Source organism: Vigna radiata, chromosome 5, assembly GCF_000741045.1.
Source record: "Vigna radiata var. radiata cultivar VC1973A chromosome 5, Vradiata_ver6, whole genome shotgun sequence".
Taxonomy (NCBI): domain Eukaryota; kingdom Viridiplantae; phylum Streptophyta; class Magnoliopsida; order Fabales; family Fabaceae; genus Vigna; species Vigna radiata.
Window position 1 is genome coordinate 1291770 of NC_028355.1, and position 22824 is coordinate 1314593.

Genomic DNA, 22824 nt, shown 5'->3' on the forward strand with positions numbered 1-22824 from the left:
TGTAAGAAACAATCATAATATGATTATATTACAATATATATTTTATAATTGTACTGCTTTCATGAGTCTTCAATTTGAAATTGATACAAGGCTTAAAAAATAGATGAGATAAATGATTAGGTAAGGTATGATATAACTGGTTGGCGTACAAGTATGTATAACACGGTTTAAAATTTGTTTTTAAAGTATTTAAAATTATTTAATTAGTTCATAATATAAATAACACGTATTAAAAATTAAAGTATATATACCAAATAACTTTTTATGCATTGTGTATTTTTCTAAAAAAAATTCCAAAGTTGAACATAAAATTTGATTTGTTTGGTGATTTTTCATGTCAACTGCCTTATATTAAGACTTAAATCTAGCCCACCTTAAAAATTATATCAGTCGACATTTTTATTGCTTATTTCTCTGGTACTTATATTAGACAAATCTTGTGTTTGTATGAAAATGTAACATAATTGAATATGTATACTATTGGCAACTGCAATGAGGCGGACATAGAAAATAAAACTAGTGATAAAAATCAGGGTCAACATGTGTAGGTACGGGTCTAATTTGGGAACATGGTTGAGTATAAAGTAAAAATATGATGAGAAGGACGTATAGAATAATAAATACAAATATTCTACTTACAAATACATCATAAAGAACCATCACAATCAGTTTTCCATCACTACAAAGCAATCAGATAAGAAACCAATTTGCAGCTCAAGAGAGACAAATAGGAAGTGTGTAATTTCTAATTTCTTTCTCTCTCAAGACTGTCAATCCACGACATAATTGGGAGCAACCGCTAAAATTCGGTTATTTCTAGGTGCGCCTCCTCCTTCAGCAGCCGCCTCTTGCCCATCATCCACCACTATCAAATGACCTTCTCTGCGAATTAAACTCTGCACCACCAAGTGTATATTTAAAATGCTCATCAATAATATTTTTTAATTCTTGAAAATAAGTAAGACTAAAATAAAATACTATCACCACCTCAACACATTCCTTTCTACCGGATAAAGATGAAAATTGTTAAAAATCACAATGATGTGATTACAGTTTTAATAAAATTCATCCAAAACTTCACAAATTATAATTAATTTTAATAGTACTAGAAAGTTCTCAACAAATACATACCTCTATAATAGCTTTAATTTTTGAAATTTCAGCTGCCACTTCCTCCATCGAACTGTAGTTATTTCTCTCGTTTTGTTGGTCTACGTACCATTGAATCAAATCTTTTTGTCTCATTCCAGCCAAACCATTTCCTGTGAATTCCATAGAAATTTCCTCTTTAATACAACAAATAACATTTGACACATAATATTCCAAACAAAAAATCAATAAAAATATCTTGATGTATAACATGATTAAGTATACAAGTGTCCGATCATTGAACCAAAAGCTAATTTGATTTAACATTCAACTTTTCTCGTGTTTCAGAGTTAAATAACAAAACCGATGGTTTGAAGTGACCACCTTGCATAGCAGCCTCCTCATGCTGCCTAAGACGCATGATAAGGGCGCTGGTTACTCTTTGGAAATATTCATCACTTATAACGAGTTTTTTCGCTTGGGGTTTAGACCCATCCGCTGGATTTCCTGGGAGATAATAAAACCAATGCAAAATTAAGCTTGCTTCTTTATCAATAGATAATTTCAAGGTAAAATGGGATAGGGACACCTTACCATCATTTCGGTCAGCTTGTCTCATTCCCTGGGAGTTAGATCCATCTGCTTGATTTCCTGCTGGATAATTGACCAATGCATAACTAAGCTTAATCAAGAAAAGATTTTCAAGGGAAAATTGGTGAGCAGCAGCTTACCATCATTAGCATCTCTATTATCATTTCCATCACCCCCTGCGCCATTTGCATCTCTATTATTTTCATTTCCAACACCACCAGCTGCCCCGGCATTCTGATTTTCTTCTTGAAACTCTGACAGATCGATCTCACTGGACTCCACGCTGCAGAAAAAAGTAAAATGCAATTATAACCGAAAGCTGGATCCCAAAATAAAAACTGCAAAAGATAAACGTGAAATAAAATTCTTACCTTATAATAGAAGTTTTCAGCAGTTTCACTGCTAGACGAACATGGCGAGGTTGTACCTGATACCAAAGCTTCTTTAGACCAAACATAAAATATGAAATCAGTGAATATTGATAATAAGACTCTGAAATTTAAAGAACCTGATTGTCCAAATGACACCTTGCGATGGCCTCTGACAGCCTGATTAATGCTTCCAACTGCCTAACTGTCATACGATAAGCAACTCTACTCCCTGGATTTGTATCACCTCTACGAAGCGCAACATAAGAGTCTACCAGTAGTTTTCTGGCATCTGACGTGAGCTGCATTAATAAGGCTAAATAATTAGGTGCACAAACGCAAAAGTTATCCTCATTAAGAGAAGCACTCCAGAGGAGACCTTAACCTTTGGTTTAAGAGTTTTTGCATATGCTATATAACGCTTCAGTTCTGCTGTAGAGAACGCTGGAGCAAGAGCAGCTTCTCGCTTTTGATGAACTCGCACAATATGATGGGCAATGTGATAATCTGTCTGATCATCTGGATCATCAATCATAACATACACGAGATCGAACCTCGAAAGTATAGCCGGTGGAAGGGCCACATTGTACTGAAAAAGAGAAAAGGGAAAAATAAAACAATTAGGCCGAGTTGTATTTAAAGGCACGGTGATCCACCATGACTGAGTATTGGAACATCTTACCTTAAGTGGTTTAGATTTATCATAGCGTCCCCCAGCAGGATTGGCAGCGGCAAGAATGGACGTACGAGCATTAAGTGTTGCTTGTATTCCAGCTTTTGTGATACTAATAGTCTGCTGTTCCATGGCCTCGTGAATGGCAACCTACGACCCAGAGAAATGAGACACTAGCCACTTCACGAGCACGGCACGTAATGCAAGTAAAAAAGAATATATGCCTTACCTGATCTTTGATGTCCATCTTGTCAAATTCATCAATGCAGCAGATGCCATTGTCAGCAAGCATCAAAGCACCAGCCTGAAACAAGAATTTATCGATATAAAAATCAAGTAGTCAGGTAAATATCGTGCAAAACAGATAATAATTATTTTGCAACACCCAAGCATGTTGAAACCCTCCATTCTGTGGCATTCGATTTCATACAGTACCTTCTATAATCACGTTTCATAAATAGTTCTATGCTACACTGAGTTGTAAAATTAAAATATTCTAGTTTTATAAATAGTTTTATGCTACACTGAGTTCTAAAATTGAAAAATTCTAGTTTCATAAATAGTTTTCTAAGCTATTCTATATATCAGTTGTCATTTTTAAATGCAAAATTCGCATTGCAACATCATGCAAACAATTTCGCATTACTGGAACTCACAATCCATGATGGATAAGAATGCATTAATGAGACAAGGGGACCAAAATACATGTTCTGACTTAGTTCAATGCGTTTATGTAACATTGTATTATTTCTTGATTACATTTTCCAGGGAGTAATTCAGGCTAAAGCAGTTTCTATTACTTTAATATGTTTAACACATAATATAAACGAATAGAGCTCTTGTTTAAACTAGGAAATGCATTGCATATTTAAAATTAAATTTCACTAAATCATAGAAAAATGTCAGTTATACACAAATAACGAAAACTTAAAGTTAAACAAATTTTTAGGTACTTAGAAATAATCTAGCTGTCGTAATTGATAGCGCAACTAAATTTTACATTTCAATACATGCAAAAGGGGAAGATTATTGACCTCAATACAAAACTCCCCAGTTTCTGGTTCCTTCGCAACAGTTGCAGTCAAGCCTGCAGCAGATGAGGATTTCCCAGATGTATATACAGATCTTGGCACTATGCCCGAAGTATACCTACAACGATAAAATAGCATACATAACCATTCACGTTGCACAAACCAGTATAAAGTAACCAACACAAAAAAAAAGAGGATTACTTGAGAAATTGAGATTTTGCACAGCTGGGATCTCCAACAACGCAGACATTTATGTCTCCTCTGAGGTTGATGCCTTCATGAGTAAATTTGTGAACACCACCCATGAGCATAAGAAGGATAGCTCTCTTTATATCTGGATGACCAAAAACAGTTGGAGCAACGCTTTCAACTAGTTTGTTGAAAAAATCAGGAGTATTCCTCATTCGTTGAATTTCATCCAGTTCCTGCGTCTGTTAAATCACCAAGGAAAATAAATATAGGGTTAATTGTGTTTTTTCAAATAAAAGATAGGCAAAAGAGCAATCAACCTAAAATTCTTAAATTGATTAAGTACATGATAACGGCAATGATATTCAGTCAATGATTAAAGAAAAAGTGCAGCCCTTGCATCAACATGAATATTCGACAAGTTTCAGAATATAGGTGACACTGGTTCCAAATGCTTACAGTGTAGAATCTAAACCGAAAGATAACATTATAATGAATATAGATAGAGTGCATCATGAAACTTACAGTAAACTGTTGGTCATCTTCATCGACATCCTTCTTTCTATTCCTGATGTCTATTTCTCTTCTTCCATCACAAATCTGAATGAAATCATTCAAAAACAACATCCATTACAAAATCAATCAGATCACATGAACATGACATGAACATTGACAAATAACCAACCTGAACAGAGTTAGCAATAAACGCTAGACGATAGGAGAGGTCTCTGACTCCCAGGGCCTTGAGGCCACTGACACCTTCATTTCCAGCGGTGGTACCCTTGCGTTGAGAAGCATCACGACGACACTCTGATCTTTCTCCAGGAGATGCTAATGCCATTATGTCAGGTATGACAACTACTGTACCTGTGAAAATCACCCTACAGACAGCCAGAATGTGATCGATTATTCTGTTATTCAAGTTCAGGCAATAGAAAAAGTCACTATACTTAGACTAGTTCAAGGAAATTTGGGGCAAGAGAAATCTCACGTGTCACCAGCCCTGGCCTGTTCCACGATCTCATGACGAAGAATAACATCCAATGACCTAGGAAGAGAGCCCGCAGGTATCTCTTTGGATGTCTCCTGCATTCTGACCCTCTGCCAATCAGCAAACTTGCTCTCCTGGCGAAGCAATACCCACCTTGTTCGATTGTTACAGGTGGCATTTGTACAGATTGTTGGCTGCAGTGTGGCGTAACATCAGAATGGGAATAGCAAAATTTGAAATCAATACACCCAGCAAATGTCAGATAATAAATTATAAAATCCATACATGAACATAACATGAAAATGATAAAACAAGACAAGAATAAAATTAAAACATAATATTGTTTTAACCACCTCGGTATACTTGAATTGCTGTTCAACATTCTTTATAACAGCACCGCAATCCAAACACTTGAAAGTCCCTTGGAGAAGTTCAGGTCGAACCTCACTTGTCCTCGTCACCACTCCTGTAACGGATACAAGTCTCCCAATTTCCGAGGTACCCAATTCCCTTAACCTGAAAAAGAGTAAGCTTAGCGGTGAACAAAATGCGCGGAATTAATTTCAGGAGCTCACTCAAACTCTACCAAATTGAAACACCAGAGCCTTCAGTTTAAGTTAAAATTCGACACAACCAACAAATTGAAAACAATTAACAGTAAAAACTAGAACAAAAATTCACAGACCGCTTAATAACTGCAATGTTGTAGAAAGCAACGTTGATGTCCTTGTTAGGGCCATCGTCGGATACAACTGACGGCTTGAGTTCCATAACAAATCTCTTACAAGCATTCTTCAAATAAGGTTCATATCTACAAAAGGCAAATCTCAGTGCCGCGAAATTTTAAAATTAATCGTGGCTTCTAATCTCGGCGTCCCAATTCATAAAACGTCTCAAAGTCTCAGGAGAGGAATAAAAACCTCAAATACTCATCGGAGATAGTCTGCTGGAGGAGGTCGCTGAATCTGACGACGTGGGAGAAATCGATGAACATAGTGTTGGATTCGTTGACTCTCATCACTTCAATCTCCGCTTCGTATTGAATCTCGTTCCGTTGGCTAGATCTGAAACTGTTGTTTCCGCTCAAGCAAACAGCAGAGTTAGTAATTTCCATTCGAAATGAAAAGAAAGAATCAGAAGACGAAGCGAAGAAAGGAACCTTTTGAGAAAATCCAAAAAAGCATTCTCAACCGTAACGGCTTTCTCGTCCACCGCGAACCCACCGAACGCTTCCATTGTCGATTCTTCTGCTTTCTCTGCTTCTTACTGAGAACTCCGAACCCTAAACTCTTTTGCCTTGTGGAATCTCAATTCTCTTTAGTTTCTTACTAACGGGTGTGTGCTCTGGCGGGAAGTAAATAACCGGGAACAACGTCTTCCCGCCAAAACGTCACCTTGATGGGCCTTTTTGGGCTCTTCGATAACGGCCCATTTTCAGTTTCTGTCTACTCCAGCCCATGTGTAGAAATAATACATCTCATTTCTCACACAACTTATTTTTTATCAGTGTATTTAATTTAATTCGAACTTAGATAAAATAATTTGTCATTTTTCATTTCACTGTCTCATAAACATGAGATCATAATTAATTTAAAATAATTTTATAAAAAAAATTTAAACAGGGTACAATTGAAAAAAGGCAATTAATTATACTTTAAAAATTAAAAACATGAAAATTATTTAGTATTTTATTTGACTTCACTCCAATAAGTGCAAGGCTTTTTCTTTCTGCACCCCCTTTTTCTTCCTCTACCCCAATAAAACATGTAATTATCAAGTTATCTCTCTTTAAAATTATAATAGTTTAGAAGATGGAGTAGCTCCATTGAATTGCTTGTAAATCTTATGAGATAGGGTAGTTTCATTCACCCAAGATATTTTCTTTATTCAAATGTCAATGTCAATGCTACTTGTTGGGCAAAGGAACTGTGATCGAAAAATATGCAATGAATATTAGATTCTGAATCAGGCCTAATTATCATCACATAATCTATAAAATCATCACATTAATATGAAAGAAATAATAAAACATCAATTTTCACAATTAATAATGTTGTCTTACGAAGCCATTTAATCTTCATAATTCCTTCAATTTATAATCAAGTTTCAAGTTTACTTATTTATTTTTTTATCTATTAATATTAGTGCATTAAATTATTTATAACTATGATAAATTATAATCTAACTTTAACTACTAACACCTATAAGCTAGCTTATGATAAATCTTATATTTTTAATCACAATATATGACGAGCAACATTTTTTAGTTTTTGACTGAATGTGTACTTTTCATAATAGAATAACGAACTTTTGTTTTGGAAATCTAAATAAATTTTAATTGTAACGAATGAATAGAAAGCGTGATTATCCAAAATAATGTTTAAAATTATAAATCGGCACCAAACTATGATACAGTAAGATTTGATAAATTAAACAATAGGCATCCCACATATTTATCTCTTGATACACACAAACAAACAGTGTTTTGGATAATTTGTAGTGAGTTGGAAGTAGGGTAAAAGTTATCTTTTTTTTTATAATTGACAATATTTTAACATTATTTATGTGTCATTATTATGTGATTGGTTCAAAATTAATTCACAGTCAATAATAATCATAAACATCAATATGGACCAATAACAGAATGACACATAAATACTGTTAAAATATTATAAAAAAATGTTGTCAAATTATCATTATCATTTTTTCATCAGTGTTCAGAGTTTTATATCGACTAAAAATTAATTTAAACTATATAATAGATACAAATTTCACTTGATTTTGTAAAATTTAGTTAATTTTTAACAGAAATAATTATGATTTAATTTTTTTAATCAAATATATTAACATAATATAACTTTTTAAGATATTAATGAATGATGGTGATAAGAGAAATAATAGACTTGTGAACAAAAAAACTAACTTTAGAAACAAAATTTGGGAAACAATGCATGAAAGGAAAGGAGTGTCATATTTGTGCAGAGAGAGAGAAGTATCTTAAAAAGGTTGAAACTTGGAATGCATCTAAAAGAAACAAAAATTCCTCTCATATATAGCTGCACATAGTACATACGTAATTATTTTGATAAGATCCTAGAAATCTTTATTCTCACATAAAGTCACAAAATAAGTTTTAAATTCTCTTTGAAACAACTATCTCCTTATATCTAACAATTCCTAAATTGAGCTTGTCTTCCAGAAATATGTCTCAAAAATAGCAATACCTTGAATGAGTTTTAAGTTTGTCTAGATCAACTTAAATGCCATGCTGCACTTCATAAAACAACAACCTCATCAAATTATTCAGTTTTGCTTTTCAATTCTTTCCTCTAAAATAAGATTTTTCACATAATAAGAGTAATTTTGTCTCCGTATATTTATCTACTATAAATTCTATAAATAAAAATACATGTTAAATTGATAAAAATAATTAATCTGTTTAACATCATATAGAACAAGCAATGAACTAACATTATATATAATGAAATTTAAGTTTATGATTTTAGTCGCACTTGTAAAAACTTTTTAGTTTTTATTAGACTTTTCATTGAATGTGTATAATTAAGATAAAAAAGACGTAATTATTTATGTATTATTTAAATTTTCGCATAATGATACACTCCCACAACATTCATGATTTATCTCTCCCTCTCCGACAACCATCGTGATATTTCTCTAACGTTGTATTATCTCATCAATACCAGTTAATGAAATTTATGTGAAGATATTTATGAATGGAAATGAACTTCTGCTAATACATTAAAACGACTGATTAAACTGAAGAGTAAGTTTATACAAGCAACAACGTCCTGAATACATGAAACTGAGAGAAAATCGATACTCTGAAATTGATAATAGACACTGGTGGACGATTTAACGATAAACTACATCACACAAACGAAAATACATAATACATAGTTCAGTTAGCCGCAATGTTGACGATGTGGTTCTTGTTCCTGGTGAGAGCTTTGTGTTGCTCCTTTCGATTGAGTTTGTAGATGCCATAGACATAAGAAAGGAACCCCCAAATGCAGAGAACAGTGGAGATAGCTTTGAAACCACCGAATGCATCTTTGTAGACCAGAACTCCTCCCAACACATTCATGGACAACAATGCTGTCATGCAAATGCCCCCTGTCAGAGAAGATGTCAAGAACACCATTCCTGCAGTTCCCATGAAACACAGCTGCCAAGTCACCACATTTCCCAGCACCGTCACCCAATAAACCACGCATCCCTTGTCAAACACCATTCTACTTTCTGCCTTCATCTTAGCAAATCCACCCCCACCTGCCATGCCAACCGTGGCCAGTGTTGTAGCTGCCAACTCCATCACGAGCTGCATTTCCATCACCATTTCATAGCAATTCACCCTCCTGTAGATCTTCTCCATCAGAGGCAGGTAGAACGCAAACATCAGGCCCGCGGCTATTGTGCAGAAGAATCCAAAGAAGTATTCCTTCCGTGTGAGCCCCTTTGGTGTCTCGTGGCTGGAGTCCAAGGCTAGGAGGATGGAGCTCAAGGTAAGAAGGATGACACAGTTAACGTTTGAAAAGGTTAGTTTTTGCTTGACAATGATGACAGAGAAGATAAGGTTGAAAACAAGTTGGGAAGAGAGCAAAAGCGCTGAGGTTGAAATGGGAAGATATGAATTTCCCCATGAGAAGAAAAGGTTGTTGAATCCTAACATAACGCCAATTGAAACCGAGAGAACTAACATTCTTGGAGTGAAATCGGTGAAGGGCACCCTGTTTGTGAGTTTAAGGAGATAAGGGAGAGAAATTGGGATGATCAAGAGAGGAAAGCCTGCGGTTTGAACCCAGGTTGAAACCAAAATGCTTGAACCTTTGTGGATGAAATAATACTTAGAGAGCAAACTAGCAGCAAGAGAACCCACAAAGAGACAGACATAGTTAATCACCAAAAGGGGCATGTACCTCTTGTTAGTGATACACTTTTGATCTGCATGCACCTGCATTGTTGTGTTGTTGTCCATGGAAAGAGCTGAATCTGCATGCAAATGTACTACCTCTTCTTCACTTTCACGATGAGTGAACTCAATTTCACTTGTGTTGTGCTTATTGACAGAAGGGGTCATGGTGAGAGAGAAGAAGATGACGATGAAGTTGTGTTGGGAAGAGTGATGATGTAACCTCTTTGGAAGAACGCGATCATGTTTTGAAACCGAACAGCTTATGTTATTCCACTCTTTTTTCTTGCATGTCAGCTGCACCCACATCCATCTGTCATCTCTGTTTCTCATATACTTATGTGCTACTGTTACATCTTTTTATAAATTTTAATTATTAAAATACTCATTTATTTTATTTAATTTCTCATAAAAAATATCATTAATCAACTCCAATATTATTATAAAAAATCATTAATCAACTCTCTATATATAAAAGAAAATCGTTAAAATATTACTTTTTTATTTATTAAAAACATAATAACACGAATCCCGTTCACACCACCTTTTTATTCTGTTTCGATACTCTCTATGTTTCTCTATCACACTTGTTTATATCATGTTGGCATTTTCTTTCTCTAATGAAGAAAAATATTACATAAAAATAATGTAAAATTAAAATTAATAATAATATATTTCTTTTTCTCTCTCATAATAAATATATAAAAAAAGTTTAAAAAGAAGATCATTAAATTACTCTGAAAATGTGGTCCTTGAATAAAAAGATTTTTACGAAGAATTGTAACTTTTGTGAGTTTCAATATGTAAAACTGTAGCTTTTCTTAGCATTCTGGCTGACTTATAGCATTGCATGCAAAGTGTGGGAAATGACAAAATCATACACTTTGATATTTACAAAACTGGCACAGGGCACAGCAATTTAAGCCTATGGTTTGAAGCATCTTCAGAAATGCATCAGTTGAAAACATGTGAGCTGTGAAATTTCTGGGCTACCCATATGCATGCATTCATTTTCATCGATATTATCACCTTTAGTTTCAAACAACCAACACAAAATCAAAAACCTTTAATTAAATTTATAAAACAAAATTAATCAAATAAAATAAAAATCTATAATAACACTTCAATAACATTTTCTGTTTTTAGAGTATCACTCTCAGACAACTTTTGTAGCAATTAATATGGACAAAATATCAGAGAATATTTTTCGCATTTTGTTTGCAGATTAAAAAATTAAATGTGGGTGTTTGTGAAATAACTTATATAAATAATAAAATTAATTTAATTGTGATACATTGATTTTTCAAATAGAGAAAAAATTGAATTCTTTAGTATAATCGAATTGTTTTTTATACATAAAAATTCAAAATAAAAAATAAACTAGGTAACTCAAGAAGTTACCTCTAAAACTTTAAAATTTGTTTCATACTTTAAAGATATACCATCTACTTGTAAGTTTGGCTTTTTAAAATACATAATGTTATATGAGATATACTTACTAAATAATATTATCATAATTTATTTTAAAGTGTAGAATTTTATTTTAAGGAATAAAGTGCAAATAGACACCTTTCAATGTCAACAAAATTAATATAATTAAACATATGAAATAATAAGACGTGTTTGTTATTAAAATTATTTTTAACCTTTTCTTTCACTGATTTGTTTGTATGGTCTTTAGCTTATAAATATGTTATGTTATGTTATGATAAGATCTAAAAATAATTAGAGTTTGGAATTTAAGAGAAATGTATTGAAATAAATGGATGAAATAAGCGTATATCCTGTCATTTTCTTAAACATTTATTGTAAAAACTTAATTCATGCTTAAAAGAGATAGTTAGAAATTCAAATATAAATTAAAAATATTATATTAAAAAAATAAAGAAGTTTAGTGACATATAAAAAAAAATTATTATCTCAATAACTAACAACATAATTCAAGAAAAAATATATATTTATGAGTGATATGATAATGTTTAATTAATAAAAGTTGAGGAAGATGATCGAGAATAATGGAGGAAAAGATGATGAAATAAAAAAGAACTTATTATCGAAGTTTCTTAAATGATAAAAAAACATTTTATTTTTCTCACAGATTAATTTCGTAAGCAAAAATATTAAAATTCTGAATGTTAATGTCTTAGATTTGTTGAACAAATTCTGTATATAAAATTTAAAAACTACATTTCTTGAGTGACCGAATATTCACTAAAACACTTAATAAAATGATTTCATAAATAAAAAATTAAATTTTAATATAGGGAATCATTTTCACTTAGTAAAAACTAAACAACTAGACAGATTTGAAATGACTAAAGAAATTACATAACTTTTGTTTTTGTGTGCATAGTTTTACGAAATGAAATCAAATTGGCTAAAAAAACTCCTATAGAGAATATATTTTTAAACTAAACTTAAAAGACAGCGAGTTATACTTTTTTTTTATGGGAAGTATTAGAAAATACTCTAACTATTACCTAATATGTTTTAAAAAATTATTTTATACGTTTTTGTTTTATAAATAATTCCTCGCAAAATATAAAATATGATATTTTAAAAAAATAATTGTTTCCCCATATAAATTAAAATAATTATCTAAAAGTACTTTGAGTTCGACAAAAGTGTTTCCTGGGTGTTCTCTTTGATATTGCGTTTTTAAAAATATTTCTTAACTCACCTTGATTCTATTATATTTTGATTTCTGATTTTGAATTTTAATATATGTTTAATATTAGCACTAATTAATATATATTAAAATCAACTTTAATTAATGAGTAGTGGTGGGATTTGTTTTGAATGTTCAATATTAAAATTTCTATATTTTAATTAGTAAATATATATCTCACAAACTTAAAACTATAACATAATATAACTATCCATTTTATACATTTTTTTTTCTTTACTCTAATACACATTATTATCACTTCACAAGAAATTTGACTCTATGTAAGTCAAATAGCTCATGGTATATGGAACAAGTTTTTAGCTTCAAAGAATGGTCATATTCATAATTGATACTATAAACTTTCACATTTCAAATATTTCAAATATGCTGACACTCTATCAATAATTTATTATTATATAAAAGTTTATTAAAAAAAATAAAAACATAAGAAAACTACACCAAACTCGTGATAAAAACTACATTTTGTGAAATATAAAAAACTATATCTATTATTAAAAAAATTTAAATAAATATATGAAAATAAAACATTAAACCACTAATGAATCAAAGTTAAATCAACTAACTTATTAACATAATGATTTTCTTTACGAAAAACATGAGAAAATTTAAATTGCATGTCTTTACAAAAAATGCAAATACATATGTAATATTTGTCTAATACACTTATTTATCCAAAAACCATGACATACTTAAGAAAGAACATTTTCCAACAAACCCATTTGAAAGCCCTCACTCTAAGCATGCTTTAATGCATAAATGATCTCTATAAATTAGTACACTAAAAAAAAACTAAAATTATTCACATATTCATCTTGACTTCCTCTAAAATTACTAGCAGATGAAACCAGATGTATCTGATGAATGATTCAATCCCCTCTCACCCACACGGGTTCTTCTATGGAAGGGGTTCCCCTTCTTCTATGTGAGGTGGGGCGTACGTAAGAGCGGAACCTAGATAGAACGCGGAGCGCCGGCCCCGGCCGCCGATACAGTTACCATTGCCGCCTATAGATATAGATGGAAGGTAGCTTGCTTCTCCTAGGCGGCTGCTTGCATTGCACCATCAATACTTTAAGCCAATTAACAGATGAAACTTTTCATATTACATCCATATATAAAACCCTACATGACCTAGTTTGAATATTGAAAATTTTCAAAACCAAAAAAATCAGAAGCATAGTATACTCATGTGCTTCTTATATTTATTTATAATCATACGCATTAATTCATTGATTTGTAAAATATGAAAAATGACATAATGAATTGCACTTGAATCCTGAAATTTATTATGATTTTCCATCATCCAAATAACTACAATAATAACTATCACTGTGATTATTTTCAACAAATGATTACAAGGAAACTTCATAAATTAAATCATATCTAAAAAAGGAAAACTACAAATCATGAAAATTTTCTTTTAACCATACCTATAACCATATAGCAATATAATAATAAAACAACAAATGAGATAAATATTTAACATTATTATCCTACAAATAACATATAAAACATAAAATCACTCTTTTATTAGTTTAAGTATAAATAAATGATCTTATAATAACTTATAAAAGAACCAAAGTTGTACTTTTGCATATGATAACACTACAATAACATTAGTTTAAGTATATCACCTAATGCAAATTTATATGATAATAGGTATGATTAAGTCTGGAATTGATTATTCTATATTGAACTCCCTTACATATACACTTGTTTAGATATTTGTCAATGTTTGTGGATTAGATGCTAAAATGAATATTTTATATATAAATACAGGTTGTCTAATAATTACAAGAGGCTTATAAAAAAAATAAATGCAATATCACTTTTACTACTACTAAATAAAATATTTGAAAAAATATGATTACTTTGTTTATATAATAGTCTTGACCGTATATATACACAACCATTCAACAAGTTATAACAACATTACTAAGGATATAAAGGTTAAAATAATATTAAATGATTTCATCAATATTTAATTAAAAAACAATGTATATCTTAAATGAATCATATAATATATATCATACATTGGAAAAAAAAATTATATATTATGTGATAATGTGTTATTACACATTGTTTCCTATTTTATATTAAGTAATATGTATGTAAGTATTTCTAAAAGAAATTTGGTATACAAAGTTATTTTAAAGATTAAAATACAATTTGTAGAAAAACATAAATTGTTTGACAAATATCATATTCATGAGAGTCTATAAAAATTGGAAGATGGTGGATGTATGAATACATAATTAATAATACACAAATTCTTACTAAGGTATCATTTTTCTTTTACATTCTTGCTTAGAAATATTTTGTTGTAAATGTACTGTGACAGAGTGTTCATTGTTTATTATATTTAGAAGAGTTTTTGTTTTGTTTTTTTATTTTTAAATTTACCTTTTTCTAAAATTTCGTAATCAAATGTGTTTATATATAATACTTGTAGGTTCTAGTCTTAGGAGAAAACAAGGATAAGTTTGTTAGAACAATTTTGTGCATTAATAGTTATTTAGAATATCTTTTTGTCAAAACTTTCAACAATATTTTTTTTCAAATAGTCGATTAGATAATGCATAATCAAATAAGAAAGACGAATTATCCTTTAACACAATATACAAAAGAATAAATCATTAATATTTAAAAAGAGAAGAATACAACATAACAAAAATCACAACAAAAATATATAAAATAGGTTGTATATCATGATTACAAAACAAGAACATATAATATTTAAGCAAGAGAAGGACAATAAAAGAAACTTATTAAAAATATTATGATAAATATGTGATATCAAAATATTTTGATATATCTTACTGTAAATAAAAGATGGAGGAAAATTTCAACTCTATCAAGTAATACTACGTTTCAACCCTCCCTCCTTTGATAATTTTATTACTTAAAAATGTAAACTTTATTGATATTTATTGTATCATATTAAAATATATAATGAACTTCTTTAAAATACTTATATAAGTAAAAGCAATATAGATTAATAAATTTTTAATCTACATCAAAACATCTCACAAATAGAATAAGCCACCACCAACACTATTTTAACACTCTAGACCTTAAACATTTTTTTATTTATATTTCATATTTTCTATTAAATTTTATAAATTAAACTAAAATTTAGTATTTATATATATTTCTTATAAAAATTTGTTCTCAAACTCTTCCCACTTTTAACATACAGTGTATATATTTATAATTAAATCTTTTAATCTGATGTGATCTTTTAATCACCTTTTCCTTGTGGTTTAAAAGTCTTGTTCCTGTCATTATAAAATCTAATATTTCAGGTGAATAAAATCCTATATAAGTATATTGGATGCAATTGTTAAATAAGAGATCAATCAATACCAAATCTATAACATAAGTTAAAGAATCTCAATTTTCAAATAAAAAGTTAATCTAATAAAAATTCTACAGTATTAAGAGAAACTTCTTTAAAATTAATTACTTTTCTTACACATAGACAATCATTAATTGTGTCACATAGATGTTATTATTAGTTTATGGCAAGTTTATTTTGTTGAAAAATTTATGTACACTTTATTGATCACAGATCAATCTGTTTATTTATACTTTTGCATTAGGGATTTTATATGAAAAAAAATAGTTGTTTTATGGTTTTCTATATTTTTTTTATTATTCAATTATTAAAATGATTATATAATATTAAGAAATATATTTTAAATTTAATTCAATTTTATGAAATTAATTTATAGAATGAAGTTTACATTTACATGCTAATGAGATTAAAAAATATAGATAAAAACGAATTTGAGAAAATAAGACATTATTTGATATTAAACAGTTCCAAATTTTAGATTTTACATACAAAATGCTACCCATTAGAGAAATAATCAGCAGTGAAATTAGATTTTAGAACATGTAGTTCGTGACCTAAACCTTTTATCTTTCGGTCAACAATTTCCAGTCAAGTTCAGCAACAGATTTCATGTGATACCAAAGATGTTACAGCTATAGATATATAAATATATAATAAATTTAGCGTTTGATAATAACTGCACTAATTACATAATTTTTTATTTTATACTGTTATTTCATAACAAATAATAAATTATTAGCAGTTAAAGTAATTATTTAAAAACTTCTGTACTAGAAATATATATAAAGGTTTTTAGAAAAAAAAAAAAACTGTAACAAAATATCTTTAACTTTTTTGCAAATAATTAATTGTTTTCATAACCTTAACTTTGGTAAAGAGAAAAAAAAATCTCATAAACCATGCGCATGCGTTAGTGTTGGGTCTGAAGGTATACACATATGTTCAAAAGATAAAACAGACAAAACAACATATTTTGATTTTAAGCATAACATAACATCTCAAATAGGATCGAAATACAAAGGTACAAACTCAAATACAATCGAAATACAAACTTACAAACTCAAACATGATCGAAATACAAACGTACAAACTCAAATACAATCGAAATAGAAACTTAGAAACTGAAATACGATTGAAAAACAAACGTACAAACTGAAATACGATTGAAAAATAACAAAGATCGAGAATTTCTGCAACAAATTTAAGACTCGGCCAAAGAAACCAGGTAGGACCTTTAAAAGTGATGATTTTGATCCAAGGTCTAGAGTTGAACTAAATTCCATCAGAGTTTCTAGGGATCAACTCAGTGGAAGATCCAGTACTGCTGCTGTTCTTCCTTACAATCTTCTTTTTCTTCGTTTTGATGTACATGCCAAAGACATAAGAGCAGAAGCCCCAAATGCACAAAACAGTTGAGACAGCCTTGTAACCTCCAAAGTGGTCTTTATAAACCACCACTCCTCCCAACACATTTATGGACAACAGAGCAGTGGAACAAATCCCCCCAGTTAGAGAAGATGTCAGAAAAACCATTCCTGCAGTTCCCATAAAGGTACATTGCCATGTCACCACAGTCGACAAAATGGTTACCCAATAAGCTGCGGTTCCTTTGTCGAAAACGCTCTCGGCCTCTTTTTTCATGTCAGAAAACCCTCCGTCACATGCCATGCCTATAGTGGCCAATACTGTTGCTACAATCTCCATTATGAGCTGCATTTCCATCACCATTTGGTAGCAGTTCACCTTCCGGTAGATCTTCTCCATCACTGGCAAATACAAAGCAAACAAAAAACCTGCAGCGATGGTGCAGGTGAACCCTATGTAGTATTCTTTGTCTGTGAGCCCTGCTGGCTTCTCGTGACTAGAATCCAAGGCTAGAATGATGGAAGTAACGGTTATGAGGATCACACAATTTAGGTTTGTAAAGGTTATTTTTTGTTTCACAATCAGGGAAGACAGAATAAGGGTGAAAACTAACTGGGAGGACAAAAGAAGTGATGAGGTTGAAACTGGAAGGTATGCTACACCCCATGAGATTAAAAGGTTGTTAAACCCTAACATGATACCGACTAAAACGGTAGACAAGAACATCTTTTTGCTGAAACCTTCAAAAGGTTTTCTTTTTGTGTATTTAAGGACAACTGGGACAAAAATGGGAAAGAGTAGGATAGGAAAACCAAGACACTGAACCAATGTAGAAACCCATTTGTTAGCACCTCCGTGGATGAAGTAATATTTTGACATCAAACTCGAAGAGAATGACCCAACAAAAAGTAGAACGTAATTGATAAGTAAAAGAGGCATATACCTCTTGTTGGTTGTGAACTTTTGATCTTCCTCGTTGTTCTCTTCTTTGTTCTCCATGAATGAGGAAAGATTTGGAAGCGATTCTTCCACATCAACTATCTCAGTTTCAACATCATTTGTGCCGTTCTCGCGAGGGCTTTCGAGAAACTGATGATGCAATGCTGCAGATGGCGATGTGGTTGCCATGAATGCTAGCTAGATTGAGAATAGAGAGATTTTTTTTTTTTTCTCAGATCAAAAGATAGAGAGAGGATGATTTGGGATAGGTAGAGCTATCTCTTATATAGACTCATGAACTTTAATTATATATATTAATTGATGGTTAATAAATAAACTGACATTTATGAATTAAACATCTCATTGCATAAAGACAGAAAAGATGCCAGCTAATAATACAAGTTAAAGTTTATTCCCTAACGTTAAATTTTATGAATTCATTCATTTGAATTTTGCTATTATTGTACATTAAATTTTTAAATAATTTGAAAATATTTATATATTTGAATTTCTAAAAATGTGTTACGTTACTAAGTTTGATACATTTTTATGTCTGATAAAGAGCTCACAGAAGTATTATTTCTAGGTTAGAAGAAACTAGCATATTGCATCTTGCACTAGTAACTAAATTTTAGCAGAATTAAGAAAATCAAATGTCTCTTATCTCAAAAAGGTAATCTTTTATTAGTATTTATTATGTTAAAATTATACTGTTTACCTCTTTAATATGTCAATAGGGTTAATTAATGTGTATGCCTGGGAAAGATATCCAGACTTGCATCATGAATTACATTAATTACAATGAATGACATTTATGAACTTTCCTATATGGTATTATCCACTATGGTAATCAATCATAAATCATAGTTTGAATTATTTGGGTAATCCAGAATGGAATGGATTGGTATCTTAAGAAAAATATAATTTACAGTCAGTTTGTAATGATTAAAATTAGAAACACATTATTAGAACAATTTTAATAGGTATAACATACCTACCTTATATTTGTACATCTTTGTACACATATGTTTGAGACGAGGGATACTAATAACTATAAAATGTAATTTATATTTTATAATTTTTAATAATATTTTTGTTGCTTAATAGAAAACAGATATGAAGACAAAATTTTTGTCCGTTAGAATTGTTTGATGAGAATTTTTTTTTTTTTGAAGAAAAGTAAGGAATAATGTGATATAATTATGATGTAAACTTGAAAAATTGGCATTATATACTTTATTTTAAAATGCTCAGGTAAGATACATCAGAATGAACAAAAAATGAGAGTGATTATTATACAATTCCAAAGAGCATTCTGATGTGTGGCAGTAATATTTGTATGAAAAAAGCTGTGCCAGTAATTGAATTACAATTAGCGAGGTAGCTATTGGTGTTTCGATCATGCATGCGAGGTGTTCGGTCAATGTTGAAAGCAATCACTCCAAATTCTTACCTGTCTCTTCAACTTTAACGTGGGTGCGCTAAAACCTTTCATTGTGTATACAGTTGTACATTTCACGTGAGTTTCATTATAATTAGGGTTTGTTTTACAAGAAAAATCCAAAAACAAAAGGTTAAACTTTTATACTGTTATGTAATTATAAATCCTTATCCAAAGGGTATAACTTAGTTGCACAAAATACATGTATTTGAACAAAAATATTATTTGTGTATTGAGATTTTACACGTCGGATAATATATAATTAGTATATTTGAATAAATATTTAATGAACTACATTGTGGCCTATCAAGCATGGTTCAAATGGCTTAGTGAGACTAGCCAGAGGCACCTCACACACACTAGGACAAACAGATCTAGCTGCTCAGGCTTCTCACCTTCTCTCTCATGCCTCCTTCATATTTTCTTTCATTCTTTTACTTTATCATCCATTCTTGGTGTGTAATGCCTCATTCATGGAGTGTTAATCATCAATGGGTTGATTTTGCTATACTTTTTTAATGATACTGAGGTTAGATCAAATCCTCTTTGTTTATTTGATATCTATTTATTTTTTCATTCATGTTGTTGTTATTTAATTTAAATGATTTGATCATCATCTTTTTGATTAAAACATTGAATCTTTTATAGTTTTATAGAATATACACATACACATTAGTATAACCTTTTCATTTTGTCAAATTTGTTTCAGATAAGCGTTTGTTTTTAATTATTATATATTTATTACATATAGGTTTCGAATATTAAATAAACACTAAAAAAACAAACATTATCAATGGTCAAAATCGGTAAAAAATTCAAAAATTTGTTAGTAAAATTTTTTTTCTGATGGACCAAAACTCGTCGATAAAAATATAATTGATAATATTTACCAACAAAAATTTATATCTATTGGTTATTACCAAAGAAAAATCCATTGTTAAGTTCCATTGGTATATACACGATCAAGTTCATCTTCTTCTTTCTCTCTCCTTCTTGTTCTTCTTTTAAGAATTCATTTTTTTTATTGGTGCATTTTTAGGACAATAAAATCAAAACCACCTAGCTCTATAGTCGTTCACTACCTAATTTTTGCATCTTTTTTGTGGCCACGTGAAAAGAGTTTATCTGATGATGCAAATATGTTTCAAACATGCAAGTTGACGATAAATCTGATGGTTATGTGGTGTACGAACTTGTTTTAGTGATGGAGATGCATATGGGTGTTGCTCGGACAGTGGTGAAGCACGAGGATCTACATTCGTGTTGGTGGTGCAATTTCAAGGTCCAATGAGTTCATGGTGACTCTTGTTTGCATCGCGGTGGTTGAATGTTTGTGCGATGGAAGCTCTCCAGCTAATGCGTGGTGTGTAATCTACTCACATTTTGGGTTACTCATGTGTTGACGTGAGAGCTATCAGTGTCTGGTAGAGCTTTGATCTGCTTCGCTGGTGGTGGTTAAAGATGTTGCAGGTTATGAGGAGATCCAACGAGATTTGAAGTGACTGCACGAGTGGCTCGCGGTGTAGGTGTCTTTATTCTTTTGGAGAAAATGGAGATGAAGATGGACACGTGACATGTTGTGGTTGGTCTGGTTTCTATGTGGTGGATAGATGCCACATGTCTCTTTTCGATTGGACAATTTCAAAAGTGATTAGATGTGGGAAATTTGTCGCTCTTTTTACCAATGGATTTGTCTGTCCGTAATAAATTCATCAGTAAAACCAGTTGTTAATTAAAATTTTAAAATTTATCAGTAAAATTTGTCAATAATTTAAATTTATCGAATATTTATTTTCGTTAATAAAATTTTATCAGTAATTTCATAATTTTTTTTTTGTAATAATAGGATGCACAACAAGTTATTTAATTAAGGTTCAATGTTTCAATAGGCCCTTATTTTCGTCTAGAATCTCAAATAGGTCCTTGGCTTTTTTGGTGTATCAATTAGGGTCTTATTTTCGTTAAATTGATGCAAATAAATCATTTCCGTCAAATTGATCAAACGATGTTAATGAGTGTGTCAAGTTGCAGGGTGACAATATAATTTTAACATATGTGTCATTAGAAACGTGTCCCAATTCTATTTTTTAATTTTGAATTAAAAATTAAGTTAACATATTGGGAATATAATTAAAGAAAGGGCAAAATTGGATTTCTAATTCTACTTTCTGCTTAAAGCCTCCGTTTTCTCTGCAACGAAATCGAAATGAAATGAAATTGGGAGAATTTGATTTTTAAGGTTCATCCCTCATGACACCACAAGGTGATGTAAATCAGAACCAGAACCTTTAGGGTTCCTACGACGCAATTGAAGGTGCACAAAAGAACCACTTATGCAAATTACTAGTGTAAATATCAACACCAATTTCCTTTATGTCAACATCAATGCATCCAATGGAATGAGCAACGTCAACAAAAACCTGGTCCACCCCCTCCTCCCCGCAAATTTGAATCAACTCCTTGACAGGAATAACCACACACGGCATGGAAGTCACGTGATCAATCATCGTTAATCTAACCCTATTTCCATTACTTTTTCCTCTCTCCAAGGCCTTCCTAAACTCAGAAACGATCTTGTCATTGGAGTTAACAGGGAAAGGGAAGGGAACCTCGACAGCATTGCTTTTGGCGCAAGTGACGTACGCTTCCATGGATTTCTTGACGGCACCGTAACCTCGACAACATTGCCCTTTCTGGAATCTTCCTTCGCGGAAGTTCCATGCGGTGTGCTGGAGGACGATGGCGACATCGGTGGTGGCGTTGTTGACAATGGAGATTTCATCGACGTGGTCGGCGTTGACGAGGTCCTTGATTAGGGTTCGCGATTGGAGGATGCCGATTTTGAGGTCATTAACACCGTTTGATAAATTTGACGGAAAGGATTTATTTGCATCAATTTAATAAAAATGAGAACCTAATTGAGACCTTAAAAAAACTAGAGATCTATTTAAAATTCTGGACAAAAATAAAAACCTGTTCACACATTAAACCTTTAATTAATTAGGTAATTCAAATAATTTAATTTGCATACTGTCTTTGATGTTATGTTTTTTAATTTATTTTTTAGTTTATTTTTGTTTCCAGATTTTATTTAATGTTTGTACTTTTAGCTTCTTTTATCATTATTATTGTAATTGCCTAATCCGTTAGTGTCAGTCTATAAGAACTAA

The 22824-nt window shown here is 31.1% G+C and overlaps 3 protein-coding genes across 4 annotated transcripts; all 3 read right to left on the reverse strand.

Moving 5' to 3' along the window:
• Positions 1 to 573: 573 nt before the first annotated feature.
• Positions 574 to 6251, reverse strand: LOC106762699 (DNA replication licensing factor MCM6). Of its 2 annotated transcripts, none has more exons than XM_014646733.2 (19): positions 6092 to 6251; positions 5853 to 6002; positions 5618 to 5743; positions 5286 to 5448; positions 4933 to 5126; positions 4627 to 4822; positions 4467 to 4541; positions 3954 to 4183; positions 3756 to 3870; positions 2951 to 3025; positions 2731 to 2871; positions 2434 to 2637; positions 2189 to 2350; positions 2052 to 2107; positions 1821 to 1963; positions 1684 to 1740; positions 1474 to 1596; positions 1132 to 1262; positions 574 to 896 (listed from the first exon to the last, which is right to left on the reverse strand). In XM_014646733.2, the coding sequence occupies exons 1-19, from the start codon at positions 6166 to 6168 to the stop codon at positions 771 to 773; spliced, it is 2544 nt and encodes an 847-aa protein (XP_014502219.1). In that variant the 5' UTR covers positions 6169 to 6251; the 3' UTR covers positions 574 to 770. The 2 variants fall into 2 exon arrangements, with proteins under 2 accessions (XP_014502219.1, XP_014502218.1); XM_014646732.2 differs by having other exon boundaries at positions 1684 to 1743.
• A 2305-nt stretch (positions 6252 to 8556) lies between these two features.
• On the reverse strand, positions 8557 to 10170 carry LOC106760044 (probable purine permease 4). Its single transcript, XM_014643482.2, has one exon. The coding sequence runs from the start codon at positions 10028 to 10030 to the stop codon at positions 8852 to 8854; it is 1179 nt and encodes a 392-aa protein (XP_014498968.1). The 5' UTR covers positions 10031 to 10170; the 3' UTR covers positions 8557 to 8851.
• A 6749-nt stretch (positions 10171 to 16919) lies between these two features.
• LOC106761475 (probable purine permease 4) lies at positions 16920 to 18472 on the reverse strand. The gene has a single exon (XM_014645029.2). It carries the CDS (start codon positions 18400 to 18402, stop codon positions 17182 to 17184), a length of 1221 nt encoding a protein of 406 aa, XP_014500515.1. The 5' UTR covers positions 18403 to 18472; the 3' UTR covers positions 16920 to 17181.
• Positions 18473 to 22824: the final 4352 nt, after the last annotated feature.

Bases quoted from the DNA above. Each gene is read 5' to 3' on its own strand.
- LOC106761475 (XM_014645029.2), bottom strand. From the start codon at position 18,402: ATGGCAACCACATCGCCATCTGCAGCATTGCATCATCAGTTTCTCGAA.
- LOC106762699 (XM_014646732.2), bottom strand. From the start codon at position 6,168: ATGGAAGCGTTCGGTGGGTTCGCGGTGGACGAGAAAGCCGTTACGGTT. The intron at 5,744-5,852 runs GTTTTTATTCCT...TGCCTTTTGTAG, and splicing joins ATCTCCGATGAGTATTTGAG to ATATGAACCTTATTTGAAGA. The intron at 3,026-3,755 runs GTCAATAATCTT...TTCTTGTTTCAG, and splicing joins CTGGGGAGTTTTGTATTGAG to GCTGGTGCTTTGATGCTTGC.
- LOC106760044 (XM_014643482.2), bottom strand. From the start codon at position 10,030: ATGACCCCTTCTGTCAATAAGCACAACACAAGTGAAATTGAGTTCACT.